The sequence below is a fragment of the Calypte anna genome, chromosome 2 (assembly GCF_003957555.1).
Source record: "Calypte anna isolate BGI_N300 chromosome 2, bCalAnn1_v1.p, whole genome shotgun sequence".
Taxonomy (NCBI): domain Eukaryota; kingdom Metazoa; phylum Chordata; class Aves; order Apodiformes; family Trochilidae; genus Calypte; species Calypte anna.
The window spans coordinates 18,556,472-18,572,985 of record NC_044245.1 but is presented as its reverse complement, the minus strand read 5'-3'; the positions used below and the strand labels follow the sequence as shown (position 1 = coordinate 18,572,985).

Below are 16,514 nucleotides of genomic sequence, written 5' to 3'. Positions count from 1 at the left end.
AAGGCCTTTATGGCCACATCTGACCTTGATTAATAAGATACTGGATGTGCATAGAGTAAAAGTCATTCAGACAAAACTCAAAATATAATTAATCTGTTGATCACTGGCATCCAGCAAGTTCAACTTTTTGCTGTTTATCGATGGTCATATTTTCTTTTCATAAATATGGATGATGCTATGTGCATTCACATATCCTAAGCTGGCGTTTTCTCATGGGTCAAAGATTTTATTTGGGATATGAATAAGGGGCATAGATAATTAATCTACGTCTTTCAGTGTCCTTAAAATGTCTTTCTCTTCAAAAATCCAAATGAGCAATATTTCCTCCAGCCTGTATAGGAATGATACTGTAGCACACAAAAGAACAGGATTGTCATAAGATTGTCATACATAGAATACAATGCAAATTCAAATATATTGTGATGTAAATTAGTTGCTAGGAGGCAAGAGAATATAGCAAAAGCTGTGTAACTCTCTGTGGCAGTCTTGGGTTGCATAGTCTCTTCAGCTTCCACACTGCAATCTGATGACTGAGAAGCAAGACAGAGCTGGAAGGGATGAGTGCCTTGTACCACTTTGAAGTTTGCTGCAGCTCCAGCCTGCTCAGGGTTCACAGAAGTGGAGAATCCTCATAAATGGCCTAGCATAGGTTGTCTACAAGGCTTGAATGTTTTAGAAGATAGATTTTCATGGTCTGTTCTTGCTGGGACAGATGAAATATATAAGTGGCAATGTCTTCATTTTTGTTATAGTTTAGAAATGCAGGTGGACTGGGGCCACTCGTTGAATTGCTGTGTTCTAAGAATAAAGAAGTGAGAAGAAATGCCTGTTGGGCTGTTATGGTTTGTGCAAGTGATGAACAGACTGCTGTTGAGCTATGCAGGTTGGGGTGAGTAGAAATACTATCAAGGAGCCAAAAAAGGTTTTTATGAGAGAAATCTGTTAAGTTGATCCTTACATATTTATAACAGAATAACAAAGCTATGCTTTCTGGTAAGCAGAAACTACTTGTGCAACACAGATATTACAGATTAAATGGTATTGATTTTAAGTAACAAAAGTTTTAAGAAAAAATGCAGACCTGAAGAGGGAACTGTCTGTAATCATAAAAACATTGTGACTGAGTAAGGCTTTAGGTTGAAGATGTGATTTTATCAGTAAAATTAGGGACTACAGTGTCCCATAAATGTGAAACTCGGTATACAATAAATTGTACTTATTACACATAGGCTAAATTTGATTTGCAAATCTGGTTAACTGCAGGTGTGCTGAACTGTCACATTAAATACACTATTTTATTCCTTCTTAGAAGCTCCAAGTTCCATATATTAGTATATGAATTAAGAAAGCTGTTTTAGATTACAGATACTATGGCACAGGGCTCCTAATAAGAGGTGAATCTTCACATAAATTAAAATATATGTAATTGCCCTGCTCCCTCTGCTGGACATTTCTCTGATTACTGCACAGATATTTAAAATCAATCTATGAGGGAATTTTGCAGAATGAGTATCTCAGAAATTTAGGTCTGGATGTGACCTCAAAGGTGATGTTATCCATCTGCCCCTCCATAAGTTTGAATCAGGTATGCTGATATATTTTTGCTTGTTAATTGTAAATTAAATTTCTGAGGGGGTTTCCAACTTTCTGAGGTAGCCTGTTCGTGTGCAGAGCTATCCTCACAATTAGAAGGGGTTTCTGAATTCTAAATATTCCTCAAACAAATCAATTTAGGTACATGTTGTTCTAATTTTACTGGGATTGACTAAATGCCTTTTAATAGCAATTTAAGTTTAACTTGCTGAATTCTCTTGTGTTCCATGTCTCTCTCACACTTCCTTTTCATGACAAAGTGAAAATGTAAAACTCACTTTTATTTTGAAATCTTGCATCATTTTGCTACACATCTCTGAATTTGTCTCATTTATGCCATTCTTAAGTGCCATCTCCCAGACTGGATGAGGTACATCATACCACCATCAAATAAAGCTTAGTATTATTTGCTGTATCTTGCTTATAGCACTGTTCTATTTAATTCCTTCTTTTTGACAGTATCAGAGGGGGACTCTAATCTATGTGACCTTCTAGTTTGACACCATGTTATTGATAATAATACATTAAGCATAATTTTTCAACCAGTCAGGCACTACTTTGTGCTATTTTCATGTAGATCATATTTCCCTGACTTGCTCATGAGTATTCAAGTAGGAATATGTGAAAAGACCTATTAAAGTCAAAACATCTCTCAAAGTCAGCCCATATCTCACATCTACTTCTTCTGCCTATACATTTAGTCAGTTACCCTCTTACAGAAAGGATTAGATTGGCTTTGCATGATTTATACTTGACAAATACATAATGGCTATTTCTTACCATCTTATCTCTTGTTGCTTGCAAAATTGTTGTTTAATAATTCAATATGTTTTCCTTTGGACACTAAAATTTGGCAGAATGACCCAAATTATTTCCTTTTTCCTTCTATTTCAAATCTAGATAGTACCTTTGCCCTTCTACAGTCTCCTGGCATCAAGCCTGTACTCCCTGAATTTTCAAATATAATATGAATAGTTCAGATGTTGCTTTTGCTAGTTGATAGAGTAGTATGAGGTAAATTTCCTCAGGCACTGATAACTTTGTCTCTTCAAACTTATTCTAGATATACTAAGCCAACTGTTTCCACCTCCTTGTTAATATTACTGCCAGGCATCTGCTTGCAACCTTTTTATGAAAACTGAAGCAAAAAAGGCATCAGACACTTCAGTCTTTTTTGTGCCATCTGTTACAAGTTTTCTTACCACACTGAGTAATAGGTCCACATTTTCCTCTCTGACTTGCAGCATATGAAACATTTATTTTTGTTTCAGTCCCTAAATAGTTGTATCTTGCTTTGCCTGTGGGTCTTTTGGTTTTTCCCTTACTTTTTCTTCCCAATTGGAAGTGTCATTATTTCTATTTCTGCATGAGTCCTTTTTTGGCTTTCAGGTCTTCACAGAATTTTTGATGCACCCACCTTTGTCCCTTTTTGGCTTGTCTTTCCTCTACATGAGGATTATGTGCCCTTGTGCCTGTTATGTCATCTGTCTTCGACCCTGCAGTATTCATTAGGCTTTTCTTACTCATTTCCCCCTTTAAAATTCTTCCCTGCATTACTTGCTGGTTACCTGACTGTTGCAATGTGCTGTGTGACAAATAGCCTGCACTGCTCTTCCACTATTTTCTCCCATTGCTCTCTGTTATAAAAAAGGATGTTGTCATTTGCCTTGCCTGAAAAACTTGTTCTTTGAAATCTATCTGATGTGCATTCTGATGTCTGGATTGTAAATGTCCACAGGTGGGGCTCCCTAATCCCACAAAGAGGAATGGGCAGTCTAAACATGGATTTCCTCACATATATAAAAAATTGATTCCTTAGGATGCAAAGAATGTCTGTGTGTGCATAGAGACTCATACAATATAAATTTGAATATCCATGAATGCACACATATGGATAAATATCCCTCTTTTCTTCCTGTGGTTTTCATTCCTAAACTGTTCCAAAACTACACTGTTACGTTCTCCTGATCCAGCTTCATTTGTCTTATGAGTGATTTTCTCCTAAGTTTCCGAGGTCAGAAGTTACCAGTATGTGGGTTTCAGCACCAAAGCCAGCTTAAAGAGTGGATTCGTATCCTCCCATGATTATTTTTGTTATATGTGTCCATGATGCAAAAATACTGCACCTGGTGATGCTGACACAACTGCTTGTGTTTCCAAGATGATTGGCATTTGCAAATCTCTGCCAGCTATCCCTCCCTAACCACACTAACAGTCCTAAACCAGAAGGATTCCCACATTGCATAATGGCATCTGCAAATTGCATCACAAATTGGAGAGAGAGATTGCCCAAACTGTATCACACTCAGCTCTGAACATTATTCCTTTTACTATGCTTTTACATCCTTCTATTTTGCAAGTTCTCTTTGGTACCGAACATCCTTCTGTGCAAAAGGTTGTGGCATCCTGTCAGCATTTTCTTTTATGTAGCTTTAACTGCCTGACGGGATTGCTTTCAAGCACTGCAAGTGATTTTCCTCCCCGAGAAAAATAATTCTGTGCAGCATAGCCAACTCCTTGCTGGCCCAGGGGCCACCAGGCTAGCACTTGGAAATTAATCTGTCTTAGACTTGGCAATGCTGAAAACTAACTCTGAATTGTATAGTAGCAATTATTTGGTATTTAATTATTAATTAGTCTTTGTATTGTGTTTCCTAGTGCCTTAGAAATCCTAGAAGACATTAATCTATCAACAGCACGCAAAAATAACTTCAGTGAAGCTGCTCTGGAAAAGCTACTTGATAACAATCTTTCCCGAAAGTACAGCCAGATAGGATATTTATCATCAAGTAACATCATTACTGATGGATTCTATGATTGTGGTCGGGTAAGCTACTTTAACTAAACTATTCTACTTAGAAAGAGTAATATTTTCTTCTTGATTTAGAAAAAGTAAGAGTACTACAGCAAAAGACAGAATCTGACCACATAAAATATTTGTTTTCTTTTACTGAAGTTTCCCAGCTTTATACTGATTGCTTTTTATTATCTTTCTTCATGGATGAAATCTCATAACCTTCATGCCACATGCTAGTTGCAAACTTTTTCCCAATCCTATATAAGATGAGCAGCTCCTAGTTTTTTCCAGATCCTTTCTCAGTTCTTAGTTCTTGTGGTCTCTCCCTGCAAAATACTATTAGGATGCTGAATGACCTGTGGGCTTTTTAGTTTGTTTAGTTTTACATAAAGAAGGAGAGGGCTCATATTTTCACCTTGGTTATATCACTTTCTTACACAAAGCACTGTTCACATATAAAGAGTGACTCCACTATGTATTTCTTGCTAGTGCTGTGTTCATCTTAATTCTGAAAAGGACTTTTTAGAATGCCCAGGTGAATCAGAAACATTTGTTTATTCTAGAGCTGTTTGGAATGACATAGTAACACTAATTACTTGTTAAATTATTTATAAGCGATTTTTTCTAAAAAAAAAAATTGACAGAAGACAATGCATATGAGGAAGAAAAAAAATTCACGTATTTTGAGTAGCTTTATAAGTTCTTCTGTAAATCTGTTAAAGATTATAAACTTTCAGTCACTCTTGAGGTATCTTTTAAATATTTTTTTCATCTTTAATTGAATTGAACACCTTGTCTTTCATTCTGATTTTCTTGTAGATAAAACCTGGAGTGAAATTTTTATCTTTGGAAGAACTGAGTATGCAAGAGCTTACCGACCGTCGAGCCATCATCTTCATTAACACTAAACCACAAGAAGAGTGAGTCGGGATTGATCTACTGACATTTACTGTTTCCTGTATGAACCACCTAGGATATACATATATACACATACGTGAAATAGAGAGATCCCAGCATAGTGCTTCACATACTATAGAGCAAAAGAATGTATTCTGTAAAAGAATTTGGAAAGTAACATTTTCTCCCTCTTGACAGAAAAGATTTGTCCAGTTGAGTTGCACCTTTTAACACCCTTTCTGATGGTTGTACACACGATTTTTTATTAGTTATAGCAAAGTTTGTCATCTGCCATGATAATTATGTCACCTAGGCTGTATGTCATCATGCAACAATGAAACCTATGATTTTGTGATCCTATACAGACAAATACATGGAATTGTAAGTATAGCATCCCAAGAGGCAGCTGAAGCCAAGCAGCGAGCTTTCTGGCTTGATAAAGAACCTGTGTCCATTTCTTCTCTGTTTAAGTTGAATCCAGCCTAACAAATCTTAGATTTGAATGCAGGAAGTTGGTATTGGAGTTGTTTAACTGGGAGTCATTTCCTGTAAACAGTCTCCCAGATCAAAGAATGCTCTACCAATATTTTGCAAGTCCGAAACCTTCTTCTCTGTCAACACATCACATAGTTGGTTTACAGTATCATTAGCTTCCCTTTTAAGCTTGTATATGACACTATAAAGATGTCTGAGAATATCTATAACAAATTAAACTTCCGTGCTCTTTGTTGATCCCTAGAGTTGTTTTTAAGAGATTTTCTTTCTTTGATACAGCTTCTTGCCTTTGTACCTTGGCAGCAGTCTTACTCCCTAGCTATTCTTAATTTTTTGATCCCTGATCAATATATAGTTTATCAGTGGTTATATAATCTCTTCCACTTATATACATTCTGTGAATATATTCACTGTCCTTTAAAATTGAAACTCCATTTTCATAGCTGAACATGCAAATGGCAACTCTGCAAATAACTTGCAAAAAATCCTGTTCTGTTTCAGTCTTACAGTACAGAATTCACAAGATTCATCTAATGAATTGACTGCCTTGTCACCTTCTATTTCAAGAGGAAGCAGCAGAGAAAGAGCAAGGTGTGATTTTAAGATTTACTAGTGGTCAATATTTTATTACTGCTCTAATGTTAGAAATAGAATCCTGATTCAAAATAGTGATCGCTTCCTAACAGTACAAATGTGCAAATACAATGTTAAATATGTTTTGGGAGTCTTTCTTTCACTTCCTAGTTGCAGTACTCTTCCTTTGTCTATCTTAGTAATTATTTATCCTCTCTCCTCATGCAGTATTTGAACATCTCCTGTTTATTTGGCTGTTTTTCCTCACAATATCCCATGGAGGCAGTGAGATACTGTTATTTTACAACCTGACACAGGGAAATTGGGGTAGGAATTCTTTCTCAGTTTAGATCCTTGACCCCAAAAAAGTTCCCGTGGTGCCTACATGCGTTCTTATTTCTAGATTAAGTTTCCTCCAGTGAAATTCCATAGATGACTGAAGCTGAGAAAGATGTGCTCAGTGTGCCCCAGTTTTGAAAGCAACCAACCTAAAAATGCCTTGCTCTTGCAAGGCATACCATGTACTAGCTATAGTCTTGCAGTCCTTGTGAAACTGATCTGATGGGCATGTCTGCTCATACCAAATAGGTCAAAACCTCTAATCTTCTAGTGGGAAATTCATTTCCTTCTTTTATAGAAGGAGGATTTGAGCCTTTCTCTCCCACCTGCAGATAGCTCATCACAAGATACTTGGTGTGTAGCAATCTTTTCTGGTTCATTGCAGTATTCACTAACGATGCAGTGTAATGAAGAGAGCTTTCTACCTAAGCTGTTAGAACCTGTATCTGATAGAGTAGAGACCAAAGTTCTAGCCCTTGTCTTGATAACAGGTTTGTTCTGGTGGAAGAAAATAGAACCATGGTCTCCTGGCTGTGCTTTATGTAGAACAGCAGCACAATCATGACCCCAACAGTGTCTTTCAGAGAAGGCCTAACTCATAGGGGATGTACAAGATTACAAAAACAGTCAAAGTCCTGGACAGGAACATGGTGTATCATTTACAACTCTCCTCAGCTTTTCTGTAAGCTAACTTAGTGACCTGGCCATTTATTATGCTCGTGTCTATGAGTTCCAGTTCTGACTTCCTAGTATTGCTTATGTTATGGTGTAGAGGGCCTTGGCTGTGCCTAAGGCTATTAAATCTAGACAGTGGTGGACATTACAAAGTGGTAAGTGCTGTAGGGTTTGGATAAGAGGGAGATATGGAGTGTCTGTTGTAGGAATGGAGGTACTTTGTTTGCAATTTTTAGGTTGGAGCTCACCCATAAAATACGATATGCTACTGTCTGTGCAGGCATTGTATTGATGGTGATAATAGTTGATTTTTATACTGCTCATATATTTCTTTGTATGTGTGTATCTGTGTGTGCTTGAGAGATAAAATCAAGAGAAAAATGGAATCTGCTTTGTGATCTGAATAGTTCAGTAGTATCTCCGATGGAGGAAAAGCAGGAGTTACCTGGACAGCAGTATTCACTGACCAAAACCAGCACTAGAGAAAAAGGCTTAAGGTATTGTACTCTGAATTATATGTGTATCTGTTTGTTTAGAACTGACATGGAAATTGTTGGCAGGTAATAGCTACTGACTGTGAAGGATTGCAGTTCTGACTTTAATTAGGATTTAACTTCTGAGAAAAGTGTATCCAAAATTTAGTGATTTATGAGGCAGGCATTTACATTTGACAAGGTATTTGGCCTGCAAGCACCTCTGGAATTCAATTTAAATTCTTTTGTAGTAGACGCCTGAAACAGACCATATGAATCATGTTGTGGAAGGTTCTTGTTTCAGAATGCAAAAGAGTAGATCCAGCATTTTGAGTGTCTATTCAAGCTTCTGCTCTTTTACCAGCTGCTCCTGAAGCCCAGCATGCTCTGGTCATGAGCCACCATACAATGTGCCTGTTTACTCAAAGGGAGCAGCAGGCAGAGGGAAACCCTGAGCCCCAGTTATGTTTGATCTGCACCAGTGGGGGATTCCTTCCTCTCAGAAGATGCTCTAGAGTCATAGACCTTACTCTGAAGCAGCTGTGCAGAGCTTACAGACTGTTCTGACACAGTGTGTTTGTTTGTTACAGTGTGAGATGTGGGTACCCTTGGATAGTTGCTTTTTAATATAATTTATGTCAATTACACAGTAAATGACTGCTGTGATAGCAACCATAACAATTACAGAAAGAAAAGGATTTTCTTAGGAAAAAATAAATGCCTGTCTCAGTTTCCTGTAGTAAACTTGCAGGGATACAAAGACTTCTTTCTTCAAGTATGAAATAATTACTTTTGAATGTCATGATCAGGTTGTATGATTTATAAGCCCATTGTCATTCATTTTGAATCTATAATTCATGCATCATTATTATTACTAATTTCTGAGATACATGGGAGTTATTTGAAGGTCAGTATCTGACTCCAAGTCTCAAACATGCTTAAACTCTTCCCTACACATTCTTTTCCTTTGATCATATGTTTCTGTTCATTATTATTTTATGAAGTACTACTGAACACTGCTTAAAGCCACTGTTTTGAAAAAGTGATATTACTTTATATAAACTAAAGTTGATAGCTAAGAGAAAAGGCAGTTGAAATTATTTGCTGGAAGTGTTTGAATTAGATGTAGAGGAAGTGCATAGTTGATAGTTTGACATGTGTCTGCATAGACAGATAGCAACATTTTTTATCAAGCAGTTGCATATCTCATACACACATTGACTAGGCAAAAAGATAATATTTAATGTAGACTGATAAATGTGCCTTTATGTTCCAGTATAGCATTTAAGGAAATGCTTTCCAGTGCTCATTTACTCCTTTTCTAAAGACAACCAAGGCATTGAGCTATGAAAATAAGGAAAGAAAATAGGTGTCATGATTCTTCTGGGGGCAGGGTACTGTACTGGCTGCCTTCTTCCTCACATTGGGTCTCTGGTGACCCATTCAACCATTGTACTGAAGCTGCAACAGGAATTAGAAACAGTTTGGAGTCTATTAACTGCCACGAGTTCTCCTGTACAGTTCCTCTGCATCTGTAAAAAGTATGGCTCTTGAGTAGTAAGAGAGCTTTAGGAAAGGGGAGTGATTTTTTTCTGATGTCACAATTTCTGTTGATAAATAAAATGGGGATAAATAAGAGGACAGGAAAAAGAAAGCTGAAGTCTCCTGCAATGCTTGCAGATAGCACAGAACTGTAAGGGAGCAACTCTGGAGTTCCTTATCAGATAATTACAACACCGACATGGTGAATGGAAGAGTTGAGGAGTAGGTGTGGAATAGAACCTCATATCAGCTGTTCCACCAAGGAACAGAACATTGGCATACCTCAGAGAAATAAGCAGCAAAAACCCAAGTAACCCATTGTTCAAACACATCCTTCTCAGGTTTTTTCTTTCTGAAAACTGGAAAGAAGGAGAATAAGAATGATTCACAAGTCATTTGAGTAGGTAGGAAAGGGGAACAAATTCTTTTGCTGTAGGACTGTAATTTAGCAGAACACTTCTGATAGGGAAAGTACTGGAAGAATAAAAGGCAAGAGAAGGGGAAGAAGAGAGAAGATGGTCAAGGAACAAGAATTACACCATTAGTAAAAATTGTTCCTTTGAAAATCTGCTACCTCAGACACCAGAGAGGTGGGCATAATTTGTTGGGTTTTTTAAAAAAACAGGGTATTATTAACCATAATCATAAGTGTATTAATGGAGAAGTAGGTAGGTGTTTAATCTAGCTTTGTAAGGACCTCTGGATGTGGTTAAGTAAAGTCACATTAGATAAAGAAAATTGTTTGCTCTTTTCAAGTACAAGTGCAATTAATAACCAGAACATTTTTTTTAAGACAGTGGCATTAAATTCTATAATTTAAAGATTAAATCTTAATTGGTTATCCTTCAAAAACAAAGTGCTTTATGAAATCTATGAAAAGGGCTTTTTGTGAATTTGATAAATCTTAATAGGTAAAAGAAAAGTTTGCGAAGTATTCTGAAGACAAATTGCTTGAATTAGACTACTGATAATGATATATGTCCTTCTGCTTTGTCCAGTGCCTTCCATCTTTAGAGTACTGTTCATTGTGAAATTTTAAGAACAATTTTAAAAGAATACAATAATGGTAGTGTGCCCTGGAGCCATGTACACTAGTGATCCTTTCTTTTTTTTTTTTTCTTCCAAGAATGCCAGAACTACTATAGATTTTTAAAAACAAGCCAGAGCTCTTAAACAAAAGGAATTTTTACATATTTCACATGAGAATTTTTCAGGACCTGTGCTGAAAAAAGGCACACACGTACAAAACACAAGTTCTATGTGTTCCCACAAATGAAAAATCCTAAGCTGTCTGATTGTATAAATTCTAATAATACTTCTGGTAAGATACTGACTGCATGGTTTCTGTGTAACATGTGAAATGCATGGTATTCAATCTTAGCAGAACAAGCATTTCATTTATACCTCTGCTTGGTGCTAATGATGCCTCTTCAGGATCACAGTAAATTTTTAGAGTAGTGAAAAACGTAGCATGTAAAATAAAAAAAGTCAGCATAAACAGATCTGTTATAAAATCTTAGTCTGACAAACCGTGCTGTAGCTTGTATAATGCCTGATGTACATGGGTTTGCAACTTTGGAGACTGCTTGGCATGTCCTGTGAAGACTTCAGCCATGCTCTTAGTACCATTTGTTCCTTTATTTGAAGTCCATATCTCTCCTGAGTGAAAACTGTTGGGAGTTCATAATTGTTAATTCATTACCATACACAACCAAACTATAGCTGTCTAAAAATGTTTCCTATATACTCTCTAAAAGCTCTCTCTAAACTCTTTCTAAATTATTAGGTAACTGTATGTAGGTGTCTTCTCCCCTAGATAATTAACATATAAGAAAAAACAGAGCCACAGAAGAACATAAAATGATAATTTACAGGAATATCAATATGTAGCTAGTGTCATTTGATTCCTAACCATCCCTGAACGCATCTTCCACAAATGTTCTGCAGAGCTTTGTAGATTTTGGAGTATTCTTTGTCTACCTTTCCCCCCAAAATGTCTAAAGTGTCTTGTTGAAAAACTACTGGATTAGATTTTGGACTTCAGAGATTACAGTGTACTAATTAAGTATATATTGTTTTCCATGTAAGAAAAGGAAAGGAGAAAAAAGAAGAGGAAAAAACGAAAGAAGATACTCAGGGTATATTGCCAGTCCAGGATGAAATAAAGGTAGAAAGTTCACAATGGCTACCACCACCTGACTTCATTTTGCTGGATTATATTAATGCTGCTTTCACAACAATTCTGCCATTAACTACTACCCGGGAACAGGTTGTGGCTCTTGCACAGTGAGTACCAAATTGTAGTTCCATAAGTAACGGAAATAAATCAAATTCGTAAAGTAACAGTTTTTTCATCCAAGGACTAGTTTTCCAGATTTGATCTTTTTTCCGTTGTTAACTGGAATTCAAGACAGCTTTAGTCCAGAATTTTAACATAATTTTAGATTATAAACTTTGTGTTTCTAATTCTGTTGTAATAAGTTTAATTTTTTTTAAATAAAATATCACTTGTCGCAAAAGGATACAAATTTCTCATCTTGAAAATACTCATAGGGACAATTTCTGTTCTGTATCTGTACTGATCTCCAATCAACACATCAGCTGCATATAGCATCTGTATCATCAAGGAACAGTAGAGACCCAGTTTCTAATGCCCAAGCCTAATACTGAGACTATGGCAACTTATACATGTCATGTCTGTGCTTTCTCTTAGAATCTCTCTTACATAGTTGGTTTGGAAACCCCTTAGGATGGAAACTGCCTTGTATTTTGTTTTGTTAGGGGGACAAAAGCACAAGATGCTTTTTCTAGTGTAGTTTTTAGGTGCTATAGAATTAACATTCTGATGACATTAAGTCATCATTAATAGTGCCAAAATATTGCAATGGTGCATGTACAGACTGTTGTCATCAATCTGTGATTCATTAGTTACACTGACTACTCAGCCTGGGCACCAATCACTGTCACCACCAAGCAGAGTGTCTGCTTTCATCTTCTCTTTAGTTTAACCTTTACTATCTTAGTAGTTTCCTGGCTGCCTCCTGAATCCAGAGAGTTTGGCGTCAGGTCCCGCTGAGTCTCACAAAATTTGTTTCTCCTACTGACTCTCATTTTTAATGAAGTGGTCTAATGTGATGTGAGGAATTACTTTTCTGTTGATTGAAAAATTTGACAGGACAGATACTCATTCTTAACTCTCCAGCTGTGTATAAATCACAGTGCCTTCCTCAAGGTGGAATCTATACAATGCTCTTTCAAATCCTCTCTTCAAACACACCAATGAAATACTTGCAGGCATGCAACCCAGCAAAGCAATCACAGGAAATTTAAGTAGAATGTTTTCTGTGGGAATTTTTCTGTGTATGTTCCATTTTAAGCAGCTGCCTGAATAGCGTGTGTTGAATAGGAAGGGGAGGAGGAGGCAGCTGCAGCAGCCCTCGGCAGCCTGGCAGCTTGAGCAGGGTTCCTGCTGTGCTCACCAGGGAGGGAGCCAGGGTAGATGGAGGAGCAGGCAGCAGTGCTGGCTCTCTCCTTTTGAAAAAACATAGGACATCTTTATGCACATGCAGGAGTGGTATGTGTGCAGGCTGAAGAAGCTTTGCTGTCTTTACTGAGGGCTGGCTGTGGGCACAAACAGCACAAGTGGCTGCTTGGCATCCCCCATGTCTTCAGGCTCATCCAGTAATTCCAGTCCTCAAGGTACCCTGTCTAACCTGCTCACTGATAGTTCCCTGTGCCTGTGTGTGTTGCAGCCAGTCCCTCCTCAGGCCTTAGGCCTTAGGTTTTGAGAAACACAGCCTTTGAGTTTCCATTTCGTGTACTGTGAGGACAGACCCTGTGCACAGCTACTGCAGAGGAGGTGATGCATATTCTAGCTCCCTGTCTGAAGCAGTGGCTTGTAATTCCCACATCACCTCTGCAACACCTTGTCCAGCATGAGAGCCCTCAATAACACTTGTGCACTTGTGCTTGTGGCTGAGGTCACTTGGAGGAACAAAGGCCCCTAAATACAGGGGCCATGCATAGGGGAGGTGAAGGTGTGTGTATGAGGAAGTAGGGTCTTGATCCTGTGGGTGCATGATCACTTCAAGACATGCTTTTGGCAGTGTAGGCACTGACTGTGAGTCTTCTGTTTCTTTGCCATTCTTTTCAATTGATAAATACACGGTCCTCACACCTCAAATACTGGTTTCATTAGAATCATAGAATCATTTAGGTTGGAAAAGAAAGGTAGAAATGTCATTGAGTCCAACTGTGAACTTAACACTGAATAAGAAAGCACATGTAGAAGTTGAAATGCCCTTCCAGGATGCAATTGCTCTCCTATGTTCAGATCATGACCTATTGCTTTATTTTTGTTGTACATATTCTCATACTTTTATTATTGTTTGAAACAATTGGCAGGGCTGGGGATTGCAGTCTGTAGCTCACTTAATCTGTTAGCTGTAAAAATGAATGCTAGCTTCTGAGCTTCTTTCTCAGTAATTACAGTGTTTATAGTGATTTCTTCTGAGGACTTTGTGCCTATATCAGCCCTCTCAAGAATCTCTGCTGACAGCTGTTGCACCTTAGTTTAAGTCTGTGACAAATGTGAATTGTTTGAGCTATGGTTACCTGTATTTAATAGTGAGGATATTTAAAATGTGAGTTATAAAACAAGTCATCTGTCATTCACTTATTACTTGTATACATTGAATTTTGATATATTTCTGTAATAAATAGAAGAGGAACTATAGGTGTAATTGATCCCAGTATAAATTGGAACAGGTTTGTGGCAGACAAGATGGGTGGTCCGATTGAGAGAGACAAACTGCATGACTTCAGCTGGCAACTCCACATAAGTGAAATAGAATTTGAATTGAAATGCAATGTTGTGCCTATCGGAAAAGTCAAAAAAGGGACATTCTGCCACAGAGCTTTGCTTTTCAAGGTACACTGACATTTATTTTACAATTTAATATTATTGATGTTAAATGGATATTCTAAACTGAAGTATACTTGCATCAGTGTAATATAGTATCTATATTTGTATAAAATCTTTTGTGTACACTTACATAATTTTCAGTGGCAAAGTTGATTTCCCAGTGAATGAAGCCAGGATTGCTTCTTTCTGTAAACAGTCTTGTTGTCATTAAATTGTCTTAAGTGATACCAGCAGAATACTTGATAAATGGTGAAAAGCCAAAATACTTGATTTGGAGTCAAAATATTTTCATTTTCTGTGAACTGTAAAATATTTAATTATGCAGCTTCCTTGTTCTTTTTTTTTTTTTTTTTTTTCCCCACACTTCAAATATAAATTTGGGGCAATCTTTATTTGCTATTTATCCAGTATTGTATGACAGGATTTAACAGCTTTAATGTTTTAGTTTCTTAGATGTGGAAGATTCATTTCTTCTGTCTTAATGTGAAGATGTACTGGTGCAGCCTGATTATCTGTCCCATCTTTTTTGCTTGGCTGTTGGGTAGCTGGGCTTTTCTGCTTCTTGGATGGAAAGGAGAAGAGAAGCAAGGGTCTAGACCATGCAGTGGGAAAGACATTAGGAAACAATAGACAGGAGAAAGAAAACAATCCTAACTCTATTGTATCCACTCAGACAGCAACTTCCCAACGTATTGTATGGAGGTGTGAGGGGATGAATTAATTGTGCTGAAACAGCACTGATGTTCACTTACCCTTCACTGTCCTAACAAACCTTTATAGGGACAGATCATCTTCTTAAAGCCTCAGCAGTCTAAGCAATGGATATTCTTGTCCATTTGTAAAAAGTTAAAAATCTTCCAGGATTTCATTCCTTCACAGCAGATGTGTTCTGAGAAAGCAGTTTTGTGGCTGGAAACCATTATATATGTGTGTCAGTGATGGCACAGCCCAGAGGAAAGGCAGGTGTTTCATCTAGCAGGCACTTGCTTGCATTTCATTGCTTCCCACATTCATGGAACTGAAGAGCAAGGAGTGTGCTCTGGAGTGAAGCAGCAGTCATAAATTTACACTGATAAAAATGCTACGTTTTTACACTTTATATTTCATATTAGCTAAATGTATACATTGTACCTACACCTCATTGCTTGAATAGACAGTTCTTCAAAATATTATTCAGAAAAGTCTTCCAACTAGAAAAAAGCATTGTCTGGTACTGTGGGTGCTGAATTCAGTTGTAATCTGAAGGACTGACTGATGAACAAATGCATCAGTGTCTGGAAAGAATTACAATTAGTATTTCATGTTGTGAATAGAATGTGATAGAAAAAAACTTTTGAAAGCCTACACTTTCTAAGCAGAGGGAACATTAAAGGTTTGCAGTTTAGAACACTTTCAAGATTTCCAAAGTCCATTCCAAGAGAGCTCTTGGCCTTTCAGGTATTTTTCTTTTTATGCATCTCTTGGCCTCACTGGTTATTGCTCAAGCTACGTGTATTAACTGTGATTAACTCTTTTTGTTTGTTTCCTTCTTAGGTGATAGCAGACAGAATTGGCATTCTCTGCAGCTTAGTTCGTGGTGAATATAACAGAGCTTGGAATGAAGTTAAATTGGTGGATGACTCTCCTCAAGGAATACCTCAGCTTCTGCTTCCTCCTCAAGAGTATATTGTAGATCTAATGTTTGAGCCAGGTTTCTTGATGAAACAGGGAAGTGTACAGGCAGATCAGTACAAACAAATGTATTAATCTTGACAGATTTCACCAAAATAACTATTTTAAAGATTTTTTTCAGCACTAATATTTATGAAACAAAGGGTTGCAGGTCCATCTGTCAAACAGAGGCATATTTGTTGTCCTAAACATTTAATTAAACATATTTTAGGTATCCAACTTCAATGCTTAGGAATTCTGTCAAATTTTTGTGCTACTTTATGACTAAACTGTAAAAATACAGATTAAAATTCAGTAGAACAGCACTGTCTGGTAAGTGTTCACATTATAGTGCTTATTATGTAAGCTTAAATAATTCAAAATAAAATACATTCTTTTTTTCTTATCTTCCTTCAACTTCTATGCAAATTATTAGGAACTATATGTCCATGAAGTAAGAAAATGTGACATCTGGTGAAATAGCAAGTCACGTAAAAAAAATGGACAATTTTTTGTGTGAAATAACCCATGAACTGAGAGCTAGAAGAACTAAACC

General features: G+C 37.1%; 1 protein-coding gene across 1 annotated transcript in view; it reads left to right on the top strand.

Annotated features, from left to right (window-relative positions):
• ARMC3 (armadillo repeat containing 3) overlaps positions 1 to 16,054 on the top strand; it is a 45,449-nt gene extending 29,395 nt beyond the window's left edge. Inside the window, exons 11-17 of the mRNA XM_030444071.1 lie at positions 753 to 889; positions 4,252 to 4,420; positions 5,210 to 5,310; positions 6,284 to 6,373; positions 11,473 to 11,670; positions 14,152 to 14,314; positions 15,842 to 16,054. Coding sequence (XP_030299931.1) covers positions 753 to 889; positions 4,252 to 4,420; positions 5,210 to 5,310; positions 6,284 to 6,373; positions 11,473 to 11,670; positions 14,152 to 14,314; positions 15,842 to 16,054 — 1,071 coding nt within the window. The remainder of the gene's footprint in view (positions 1 to 752; positions 890 to 4,251; positions 4,421 to 5,209; positions 5,311 to 6,283; positions 6,374 to 11,472; positions 11,671 to 14,151; positions 14,315 to 15,841) is intronic.
• Positions 16,055 to 16,514: the final 460 nt, after the last annotated feature.